General features: G+C 36.5%; 1 protein-coding gene across 1 annotated transcript; it reads left to right on the forward strand.

Moving 5' to 3' along the window:
- The first annotated feature begins 11,827 nt into the window (after positions 1-11,827).
- Positions 11,828-12,766, forward strand: LOC114710118 (olfactory receptor 1030-like). Its single transcript, XM_028894201.1, has one exon. The coding sequence runs from the start codon at positions 11,828-11,830 to the stop codon at positions 12,764-12,766; it is 939 nt and encodes a 312-aa protein (XP_028750034.1).
- Positions 12,767-13,086: the final 320 nt, after the last annotated feature.

The raw sequence follows: 13,086 nt of genomic DNA on the forward strand, positions 1-13,086 counted from the left end.
TAATTCTCTATAAATGTTATGAAAATAGAATTAATATCAATTTTATCTTGATATCCTCTGTAGAGATAAACATAAAAATTTATATATGCAATTAGTGTTTAATGAATACACATTAAATTAGTAAATAGATGTGATAATTATTTTATTTAAAATTGGCTCAAATAATAATATGTTTGGTGTATAAATATGAACCATTTATACAAGGATATATTTATAATTTCAAGGAATTACTGATTAATAGACTATTTCCTCCATACATATAATTAAAATCTGATTAAAGCTCTGGAATTTATGGACCAGACTTTAAATAATATGCTTATTATGCATTTTTATTGTTCTTTTAGAGTAATAATATACATTCCTATAACTAAGATAGTCTTCCACACCTGAATTTCATTCACCATTAGTGCTTGACATTTAAAAGATGTAGATTATTATTGCTGTGGGATGTTCTGTATGGCAAATGTGTTGCTCTGATTGGTTAGTACATAAAACACTGATTGGTCAGTAGTCAGGCAGGAGGAAGTATAAGCGGGACAAGGAGGAGAAGAATTCTGGGAAGTGGAAGGCTGAGTCAGAGTTACTGCCAGCTGCCGCCAGGACAAGTAGCATGTGAAAATGCCAGTAAGCCACGAGCCACATGGCAAGGTGTAGATTTATGGAAATGGATTAATTTAAGCTATAAGGACAGTTAGCAAGAAGCCTGCCACAGCCATATAGTTAGTAAGCAATATAAGTCTCTGTTTACTTGTTTGGGTCTGAGCGGCTGTGGGACTGGCGGGTGACAAAGATTTGCCTGACTGTGGGTAAGGCAGGAAAACTCTAGCTACAATTATAGAAAGGAAAAAATTTAAATATATAGACTATTCCATTATCACAAACATACTAATGTGTAGGAAAGGAAAAGCAAAGCATGGTTGATGCCTCCAGGTGGATATCAACTTGGTTCTGTGACTCAAGAATGTGGTATCTTCTTCAGTAAGGTCTTATCCTCAAGTTTTAAAAGGTAACTAAAGCAATAGCAATAGTCTGTACTGGTTGGAGGTTTATGGAATCTCACTGGCCAATAACTACAAAACAAATACCCCATTCCTGTCACTGGGATTTTATTTGTTAGCCTCTGGTGTCTAGTAGGGGTGTTATTGCCCTGTTACAGGGCAATTCCATTTTAACTCTTGTTAAGTGTATGCATATATACATATATATTTACATATAGATAAATATGTATATATATATATATAATATTGTATGTGCATAATATAATGTGTGTATTCTTTCTTTTAGTTTTGGGACTACAATATAATTATATCATTTCTCCTTTTCCCTTTCCTCCCTCCAAATCATCCTGTATATTATTATATGCTTTTTTTTTTCAATTCGTGGCTGCTTTTTTCATTAGTTGTAAATTACACAAACACACACACACACACACACACATATACATATACAAATACATGTACATATATATATATATTCCTAACTATAACCTGCTCAGTCTGTATAATGTTACTTGAAAGCATGTTTTCAGTGCTGACCACTCTGTATTGGATAACTATTCACTGGTGAAGAGTATTTCTCCTGCCCTAAGCATTTCTTAGCTGCTTGTGGTTCTTTATGTTGGATTGAGGCCTTGAAACAGACAGTGGTGATTACAGAAAATCATAACCAATCAATGTGCAGTTGTAGAGCCTAGTCCAAAATGGACACATTATCAAAAACAAACAAAAAACAAACAAAAAACCAAAACATCCTGTATCTAAGGTTCAGAGTCCATTATAGAAGAGGGGGTAGAGAGATTATAAGGTCCAGAGAATTATGGGGCTTGCTGTGAGATTGTGTCTCCTAGTAATGTTAGAAGATACTCCCATAAAGTCTCACCACCAATAAAATGCATATATGTTTCTAGGAGGCTTCAATAGTAGAATAAGTCTAAGGACAAAATATCCCAAAGTACCCTAATGCATGCATTGGCTATGTATCAACTTGTTGGGTAATTACAGCAAAGTGATTTTCAGATTCAGGTTATTTTAAAAGTTCATAATTGTGCATCTGTCATTGATGGTGCTCTGTTTGCAAATTTCAAATTTCATATATGAGCAAGAGAATAGTTATGAGCTTATACCTGAAATGTTATGCCACAGAGTTAATTCCACATAGTAGACTCCTTAACCTATCAACCCTATGAAGACTTTGGTGGATATGGGTGACTAGGAATGCCAGGAAGACTATCTAGCCAAAAGACACATGATTTTGAGATGTTCCTGTCATGATGGGTGACAGCAGGACAAACAAAAGTCAGGTACATTAGGAGCCAGAATGGTAGTGTTTTGTTTCATTTTGTTTTTATTGAGACATGGTTTCTTTGTGTAGCTTTGGCTATCCAGGAGACCAGGCTGGTCTCTTTCTCCTGAGTTCTGGGATTAAAGCATGCACACAGACCCAGAGAGGCAAAGTAATGAGGAGTCAGTGAGGGTCACATAAATCTCCCTGGAAAAGGAAATAGAATATATTTTTGTGGATGGACTAGGGGTTGGTAAGGATGGGAATAGGAGGGATCAAGTATGTGTGTGTGTGTGTGTGTGTGTGTGCGCGCGCGCGCGCGCGCGCGCAAGCATGTAATGTAAAGAGAGAGTGAGAGTACTGGGGGAGATGACTGAAACTTGTCTAAACCTAGTGCAGTGGAAACTCCTTGGAATATACAAGGGTAACACTAGTGAATACTCCTAGTAATGGAGGATATAGAACCTAACTGGCCATCTTATGTAACCAGGCAGTCTTCTAGTGATTTGACTGGGAGATCAACCCAGTCCCAAAACCTTTGGCCTCCAATTTGTCCTGCCTGCTAGGTTTGCTTGGGTAATGGTGGAGTGGAACTTGTAGGAGTGGCCAACTAATGACTGGTCCAACTTGAGTCGCATGCCTCAAGAGGAAACACATGCCTGACACTGCCTGGTTGGCGGCCAGGAACCAGAGGATAGATAGCCCAGAGACCTAGGAAAGAAACAAACATGACTGGAGGACTCTGCAGAAGAGGGGGAAGAAGGATTATAGGAATGAGAGGGGTTGAGGACCCCACAAGAACATGGCCCACAGAATCAACTAAGCAGAGATCATAGAGGCTCACAGAGACTGAAGCAGCAGGCACCAGTCCTTCATAGGTCTACGCCAGGTCTTCTCTGTATATGTTATGACTGTTAGCTTGGTATTCTTGTGGGAGTCCCAACAATGGGATTGGGGCAGTCTCTAACTCTTTTGCCTGCTCTTAGGACACTTTTCTCCCAACTCATTTCCTTGTCCAGCCTTGATATGAGCTATGTGCCTAGTCTTTTTGTAACTTGTTACAGAGTCTTCAGTTGATATCCCTGGGAGGCCTCCTCTTTTCTTAAGGGAAATGGAGAAGTGGTCTGGGGGAGAGTGGAGGTGGGGAGAACTGGGAGGAGTAGAGGGAGGGGAAACTTTGTCAGTATGTAACTATGAGAGATGGATTTTTTAAAAAGTAGCCAGAATGGAGCAAAAGATAATGGATTCAGATGTAACTGATCATTTACAAGTCAGAGAAGCTCCACAAGTCATAGAAAGAGGAACAGGCTAGAATATCCATGACTAGAAATGCACCTAAAGTAAAAACCAAGGAGATTACTTCAGTTAACGTTTGTTTTAACCTAAAATCTTCTTTTGAAAAGATGGCTTTTTTATTTTTTTCTTTCTTGATTTTTTTATTTTACTTTATAATTTAATTTAATTTTACGTATCAGCCACAGATTCCCTTGATCTCCCCCCTCCACCCACAAGGCTGAACTCAATCCTCAGGGGAGTCTTTGCCCTGGAGGAGATGAGAATGGGGGGTGGGCTGGTGGCAAGATGGCTTTTTTATTTGCTATGTATTTATCTATTTTATGACTTTCATGATTAAGATATACATTTATATATCATATACATACATACATCTGTCTATATTATCTATAGCTGTCTAAAGATGGCTTTTTAAAAGCCACATAGGTGTTGAGACTCAAACCTGGGTTCTCTGAAAGAGCAGCTAGCATTAACCACTGAACAATTTCTACATTCCCTACATGATATTCTTTCAAATTATGCTTTTATGTAAAACAAAGTCAACATGAGTGCATTATTGAGACAGATTAATTTTTAAAATGTGTGTTTGTGTGTGTGTGTGTGTGTGTGTGTGTGTGTGTGTTTTTCTGGTGCTCATGGAGGCCAAAAGATGGCATCAGATGTCCTAGAGCTGGAGTTACAGGAAGTTGTGAGATACCCAATATAGGTGCTGGGAATTAACTCATATTCTATGCAAGACAAGTATGAACTCTTAACTGCTGGACTGCCTCTCCAGTCTGCAAAAGTATTTGTCAAATTTGACAATATTTTAAAAGACTTATTCTAATGAGTGTATGGGATATGAATTCAGAGTAAATATGCTAGATAAACTAATGAAATATATTATCAGGTGGGTTAGAAATATGTTGAACAAAAATTGCTTTTGTTTTTCTTTTCTTTGAGACATGGTTCCTATGTGTAGCCCTGGCTGTGCTGGAACTGGTTCTGTAGATCAGGCTGAAGTCACAGAGATCCACTTGCCTCTGCCTCCCAAGTAATAGGATTAAAGGCAAGTGTCACTATCACCTGACCAAAAAAAAATTGCTTTTCAATATCCACTTGTTTTCACCTTTCAGGAAAACATCAGCTCATTGAATTTGATGAATAACCAGAGTTAACAAAGATCTTATCCTTTCTAGTAATGGTAGCTATCATTTTTCATATTTCCTTTGCTGTTTGCTTTTTATATAGACTTTAAAAACACTTTTAAAAACCAGAGGCAGGACATATACACATATCTCTTGCACATGTATGACTCAAAGTTCAGGGCTAAACAACCCTACACAAAGAACTGTAGATAACTGAGGAATGTTGTGAATAAGAGTAGTGGTCTTCCCCAGGGAAGACAACATCATGGGGTTGTCTACTGCCAAACGGTCAGCTCTGCAAATATTCACAAAGATAGCATTTTATTTACTGAACAGATGTATATTAATGCATAGTGCATTCTATATTTTTTAAAAATTATTTTATGTGTTGCTGTGTTTTGTTCATATATATGTCTGTATGCCATGTGAATTCATGGTGCCTATGAATGCCTATATTCAGAATTGGACATCAGATCCCCTGAAACTGGAGTTACAGGTAGTTGTGAGGCACTGTGTGGGTTCTGGAAATCAAACCTGGATCCTCTGCAAGAACAAGTTCTCTTACACATGAAAATATTTCTACAGCACATCCCTGTTGTAGAATATTATTTTAAGATATGTTACATTTGTTTATGCTGTGGAACATTTGTTTAATGATGCAAAGATGTGTTGCATTCTTTTATGCCGCATTTGTTTAACTCTGTGAAGCTGTGTTACTTTGCCTGTCTAAATACCTGATGATTTAATAAGAGCTGAATGGCCAATAGCAAGGCAGGAGAAAGGACAGGTAGAACTGGTAGGCAGAGAGAAAAAATAAAAGGAGAAATCTGGGGGAAAAAGAGCAAGGGAATGAGAAGAGAAGAATGCTAGGGGCCAGCCACCCAGCCATACAGTCAGCCACAGAGTAAGAGTGAAAGTAAGATATACAGAATAAGAAAAGGAAAAAGCCCAGAGGCAAAAGGAATAATTTAAAGTAAAGAAAAGCTGGCAAGAAACAAGCCAAGCTAAGACCAGGCATTTATAATTAAGAATAAACCTCTGTGTGTAATTTATTTGTGAGCTGGGTGGTGGGCCCCCAAAAGACTAAAGGCCAAAGAGCAAAAGAATAGAAAAAATAACCAATAACACATCCCTGCACTTGCACTTTTAATTACTAAACTCTTGAGTTGATTTTTCTCATGAGCTTTATACTAACTGGACTATTGATTTTGAAAAAAAAATCAGTTCCAACATTTTAAATACTAAACAAGCTTTTCATAAATTGATTATCTACACACACACACACACACACACATACACACACACACACACACACATCTATGACATAGAAACAGAAAGTGGCTATTTTGGATGAATAGGTGAATTAGTTACAAAGGACAGATGACACAGAAGAGAGCAATGAGGAGTAAATAGGCTCAGTACGTGATATACTTGAAAAAATTGTTATGAAATCTCTTGCTTTTTAAAACAAATATGTAATTTTTTTTAAAAAAATGTGGACTCTGCTAATACTAATTTTATTTTGGACAAAAAGATTGCTTACCTCATATCTTCTATGAATCATCCACACTTTTCAGTTTTACTGCCTTTTTGCTTGGCTGGGTGGGTATTGATTTATGTTCTTGTGTGAAGGAACAGCGGCTTTTTCTGACGGGTATTACTTTTCATCAAGAAAAAAAAACAATGGCAGATGTTATTTTCACACTTGTTGTGTAATTAATTGTGATGAATATTTGAAATTGGTGTGACAATTAATATATGCCAGTGGCTAAGGCACTAGGCACTTAAAATGGATGTAGTACCCATTCCAGTGTGTGTGTGTTAGAGACAGAAAGTATAACATTAGCACTGTACTATGACAGAAATAGTACATGTTGTTTCTTACACATGAAAAGAATTCAGGGTAATGAAGTACTGTTTTACTTACAACACAACTAGAGTTAGGTTTCAAATCAAAATATTATCTTCTTAGATGTTCTGTGGTAACTCTGAAAACATGCTGACAAAAGAATGCATTAATATTTATATGGACATCATTCAGTAAGAGTTGTCACTCAAGAACCACTGAACATATTAGGGAGGAAGTATGGGACCTAATGCCAGAGTGAGAGTGATCCAACATAGAAAGGGAGCAGGAAAACAACTTGATTTTGTCAATCCATGGGCTTCTGTTCACATCTGTCTCAAAATTGTAAATATCAAGAGAAGTAATTAATAAAAATTTTCAGAATTTTAATAAAATGTATCTCCTGATATTTTCAAAGGCATCGTTGGTTTTTGTTTTCATTTCATGACATTTTGATAATTATATTCTTCTACATTTGTAGGAAACCTTAATTTGTGAGGCAATTAAAATATTATGGAGATGACACATGGCTATGGAAGAAAAGGACAAGGAAAACAACATGACTCAGATGTTTATGGAAAAAAATAAAGTCTCTAGGGAGTTAATAGCGTGATGCAAAGCTGAATACAGAGAATCAAGTGACTTTGAGAAGAATGGTTTAAACTGTCCCTGAATCTTCTCTTGGCACTCATCAGGTGTCTATGTTAACAAGAATGAGATTTGAAGCTGCTTGTGTGTTAAGTTCTCTGCTTTTCCTGGGTCATTGATAAGAACACATGAATTGACCATAATCCTGAAAAGTGAAGGGAGGAGACATAGCCATACTAACATTTTTACTTATCAAATAAGGTCGTTTCATAGAAGAGGTGCAGAAAACATCACTGAACAAAGTCAAACTCAAAAATGCCTCAGTGCTGTCAGCAAGTATAACATCTGCCTTTCCTGCTTAGCTTTCAATTGAGTCTGGATACAGAATAAAGGTAATTCAAGGCCTTTTTAGGGACTGGAGAGATGACTCAGTGGTTAAGGCCCCATACTTTTCTTACAGAGTGCCCTGGTTTGGCTTCCAGCACCCATGTGGTGGCTTATAACCCTCTGTGACTCCAGTTCCAAGGGACCCAAAGCCTTCTGGCCTCTAGCACTGCCAGGAAGACCTGTAGTATACAGACATACATCCAGGCAATACACATTAAATATATATGTGAGTTTATATGTATATACATGTCTTTTAAACCCCAACCATGATGTACAAATAAATATCCTAAACTTTTAACAAAAAACAAAAATTAATACTGTCATTGTCTCTACTACCATATTTCCTGAGGAAATATTGAGTGTCACTCCAGCCTGAGTCAAGCATACAGTATGACAGAAAATTCTTCTGAAATTGTTTATCTTAAAGGAATAAAAAATTATTAATGGTAGAAGATTGAAGATATAATCCAAACAAATTAAATCAACAGAGGCAGGGAGCCAGTTCAGTGTATATTTTCAAAGCTGTTTGAGAGCTGGAAACAAAAAATAATCCCATGCCATTGTTTTTTATCTGATATATTAATGGGAGTAATCCATAGAGTCTGCTTAAAAGGCAAAGGAATTTATTACGGAAGGAAAACTCATTAGACAGAACAGAGGAATTATCCCAGGATCCTGGAATAGTGAGGCATGGTCCCACTACAATATATACTCAGTACTAAGTTCTTAGAAGTTTGTGGCTGTGTTAGTATGCTGAGGTTGGACCGGAAATGGAATGGGATGAAACAAGAAGCTACTTCTCTCTCCTTCCCATTAGTGACATCTTACTGGTTCCTCCCATTAGCAGAAATCAGAATAAAGCTAAACACCAAAGCAACGACACTGGGGCAGTTACTAATGACTGATAGAAAAAGGGGGAGAAGGTGAGGTCATGTTCGAAAAGACGTAGTCTAAATTGCCACCACACATATAATATCTGTACAGACACCACATTCTCTATTTTCACTGAAAAGGTAAAGGCAAGTTTTGAATTCAAAAGGTAGCCCATACTAAGAAAAATTAACTGATGTTCAGGTTTCTCAGATGCTAAAACTCTCTTTCTCTTGTGTGCTATTATATTTTAAAAACTACAACCAAGGGAAATAAGGCTTCCCCAAGACAGAATTATGAAAACATTCATCATAAACAAAAATAAATTATAAGTTCCATTGCTTTACCATTCTTTGGAGATTCGATTCTCCTATGATTTGAGCAGTGAAACTAAAGTCACCAAAGAGTTTATCATTGTCAGTAGTTGTTTATAATACAAATCACTCCTGGCAAGAAATAATAGACCCATGGGGATTTGGTGCCTATGAAACAATTCTGTTATAAAATCCCAAATGTCTATATGTCAATGCTACCGTTGTGGTCTTGCACTGCTTCTTCAGGTAGGATATTCATGGTTCATTTAAGCTTAGAACAGAAACACACATTTTAATCAGTAAATTAAATTGACTTGCAACCTATAATTCTGAATTAAGAATCAATTACATTGAAATACTACTGTTCTCAGGCTAAACTACTCATTGATAAATGACAAAGATGTGTATATTCACATCACGGAAAAGATGATAGACCAAGGAGAACATTAATACCTATCAATAAGGAAAACACTTATGTAGATGTGGTTGAATCCACAACCATATAAAAGCCACCGTCTTAGCCTGTGAGGAGTCCATGTTTTGATTCTGAATCTTGCTCACACCCTGACTCTCATCTTCATTATGGCTAAAACTTTTAAACTATTTGCTGTATTAGATTACTTAAATGATTTTCCTGAATTAACTTCCTCACATAAAATTGATTTACATATAAAAATATTTTATGGGTTTGAAAACTAAAACACAATGATATTAATGGTTCTCTTAAGCCATACAACTAGGAACAAAAGGACCTAAGCTTTCAGCTCAGGGAGTAGAGAGCAGATACCTGGGCGTGGTTGCATTCTGCTGACTCCACATAATTATATGTTTATTTTCATTTGCTTTTTCAGAAATGGTGGTTAGTAATTTTTGTGATTCCTTTTAAGTTCACAATATTACACTATAATAAAAGCATACTGTCATAATTTCTATGACCACTTGCCTGAAAAACTAGATACATTCATGTTCCTAATCTTTATTGATTATTAAAAATTAATAAGAGGTACACTTCAGGAAGGTACATTGTTTAGTTACTTTTCTCACTTGAAAATGAAACTTAACACAAGCCAATTAGTCACAATACTTATGAAAGCCAAAGACCAATGGTTCAGACACTTTGGAGGACTGAGTCACACAGGAAGCACAGTAGGAGAGATTTGTCACCTTGTAGTGAATTTCAAAAGTGCCCAGCTCAGCATGCTCAGATGCACTTATGCCATTCACAAACATTCAGAAGTTTTGGATGTAGCCATGCAGTACCCTACATGGGTTATTTTTTTCTCAATGCAAGGTCCTTTCCCTAAAGTACTGATTATATAACACAGAAATCTCATAGCTTTTATTACCTTTTCCCCTATAGTAAAGAGAAAATTGAGGGAAGATATTGAATATTTTAAATCTTAGTATTTCAATATATAAACACATTAAAGTACTTGTCTATGTCACACCCATAATCATCAAATAAGAAAAGCATAAAATAATTAGAATTTTTTTAGTTAGATAATTTGTTTTGTTCATTATTGTACTAGTCAATAGTTCTAAGGTCCCCAAGTATGGAATGGAATACTATAATAAATAATAATATTTAATGTCAATTCACAGAACACATTATAAAGTAACTTGCTTTTGTTGATATTTTACTTATAAATAAGGACCAGTATCCTATAGCATCATAAGTATTCATATATCACTGAAGGCAGATGCCAATTTTTGTGATGATCTCCATGGTCACTTTCACTCTACCTAAATGTTTAGATATAATCCAGAACAGCATAGGTGATACCTAATTTTGTAGTTAATGTGGCTATTATTTCTGATGACTGATAGCAAGGGATTTGTATTGAGTTTGGTATTTTATTAAAACATTAAAAAATTAGAATCAATGGTAGCATGGCACAGTCAGTACAGTTTAAAGATTCCCTTCTCTAAGTTGTCACATTGTCTCCTGCTGTTCCACCAGAGGCTGCAGATACACTGTTTTTTCCTTTGACACCAGCCCAGCATGAACAGTGAACGTTATCAAGGTATGTCCACAGCTATATATGTTCATTGCTCATGGAGTGTAGCCATACATACATTTTGTATACATGAAGTAGGTAAGACACTTTTGGTTGTTCCACATCAATTATTTTCTAGTTGAGCAAATGTACAAAGAAAATGAGATGTTGAGCAGTGTATGAAAGCTGAGAAATATTTGTTGGCAAAATGTTACTTGAGGTGGATGGGAGTGGGGGAAAGAATAGCTTGAAAAATCCCTATGGGAATGAAGAGGGGCATGTGAAGTGATCTTGATTTCAGGAAGCTATGGGCTATTTTTAATAGCTTCAACTTCTGAAACTCATTTAACTGGGAGAAACACCGATAAGGTTCAAACCATCACAAAAGTAAAAGTAGGTATCAAAACAAAAACATTTGCATCCCCATGTTCCGGGAGTAATAAAGAAATGTGATAAACACTTGTCAACTTAAAGACACCTGAGGTATGAAAAGATTTGCAGAAAAAAATCTTAGAGCATCATTAAGTATATAGTTACAATTTCTATCACCTACCTATCATATATCTATCTGCAACCTATATGTCCATCTAATTCATTGGTTCTTAACCTGTGGGTCATGATGCCTTTGAGGGTCAAACAACCATTTCACAGGGGTTGCATAAGAACATCAGAAAACATATATATTTATATTACAATTCATAACAATAGCAAAATTATGGTTATGCAGTAGCAACGAAAATAATTTTATGGTTGAAGGTCACCACAACATAAGGAACTGTATTAAAAGTTTGCAGCATTAAGAAGGTTGAGAACCACTGATCTAGCTATTATCTATCTATTGATCAATCTAACATCCCTCTACCGATTATCTATCTACCCACTGATATATTATCTACCTTTTTGCTGCCTGTCACTATTTCTCTATCAATTTACATTCAAAATATTCAAAATATCAGTCAAATGATTAAAATGATTACTAGGGTATTTCTTTATGTTACGTATGTTAACAGTTTGAGAAAAGCAGAAAAATGCATCAGATAATATGATTGGAAGTATGCAAAATGAAAAAACCCAAATACACTTTTATTTCATTTTTCAGGCTTTGTTTGATGTCAGGAAGATAAAATGTTAAAGAAAAACTACACAGCAGTGACTGAGTTCGTTTTGCTGGGGCTGACAGATCAATCAGAGCTGCAGCCTGTGCTCTTTGTGGTCTTCCTACTCATCTACCTCATCACAGTGGCTGGCAATGTGAGCATGATTTTCTTAATCAGAAGTGACACAAAGCTCCACACCCCCATGTACTTCTTCCTCAGCCACCTCTCATTTGTAGATCTCTGTTATGCCACCAATGTCACTCCTCAGATGTTGGTTAACTTTTTATCCAAGAGAAAAACCATTTCCTTCATTGGCTGCTTCATACAATTCCACTTTTTTATTGCCCTGGTGATCACAGATTACTATATGCTTACAGTGATGGCTTATGACCGCTACATGGCCATCTGCAAACCTTTGTTATACACTAGCAAAATGTCCAGAGGTGTCTGTCTCTCTCTTGTAACTGCCACGTACGTTTATGGCTTCTCAAATGGTCTGGCACAGACAATCTTGATGCTTCGTTTAACTTTCTGTGGCCCCAATGAGATCAATCACTTCTACTGTGCAGACCCCCCTCTCATGGTCCTTGCTTGCTCAGACACCTATGTCAAAGAAACTGCCATGTTTGTGGTGGCTGGATCCAACCTCACCTGCTCTCTCACCATCATCCTCATCTCCTACATTTTCATCTTTGCAGCCATCCTGCGAATCCGTTCTGCAGAAGGGAGGCGCAAGGCCTTCTCTACTTGTGGGTCTCATTTGGTGGCTGTCACTGTTTTTTATGGGACTTTGTTTTGTATGTATCTCCGGCCTCCTTCTGAGAAGTCTGTAGAGCAGGGGAAAATTGTAGCTGTCTTTTATATCTTTGTAAGTCCAATGTTAAACCCTTTGATCTATAGCCTGAGAAACAAAGATGTGAAAAGAGCAATAAGGAAAGTTGTCAAGAAGCAAGGGTTCATGAAGTAAGTTGAGAGGTACACAACCCTTTACTTTCTAAGAAAATGGGCATTTAAAATTACCCAATCACTTTTTGCCACTGATTAATTTTAAATTCTGTCTCTTATAAATGACATAAAGTACAATAGTGTGTGTTGTTTTGTAAATTAAATATTACAGTCCATCTTGATGAATGAATAAAAAGAATTCTACAATTGCCTGGAGATATTGTCACTGTTGTATAAAGTCAATATGGAAAATGGTAGATAGGCTATCAAAAGTAGAACTGCCCAGTGCCGTGGCAGTAAGCTTCTTTGTTTACGTGTCTGTTCTTCAAAGTATTTTCCTGA

The sequence above is a fragment of the Peromyscus leucopus genome, chromosome 4, assembly GCF_004664715.2.
Source record: "Peromyscus leucopus breed LL Stock chromosome 4, UCI_PerLeu_2.1, whole genome shotgun sequence".
NCBI lineage: Eukaryota > Metazoa > Chordata > Mammalia > Rodentia > Cricetidae > Peromyscus > Peromyscus leucopus.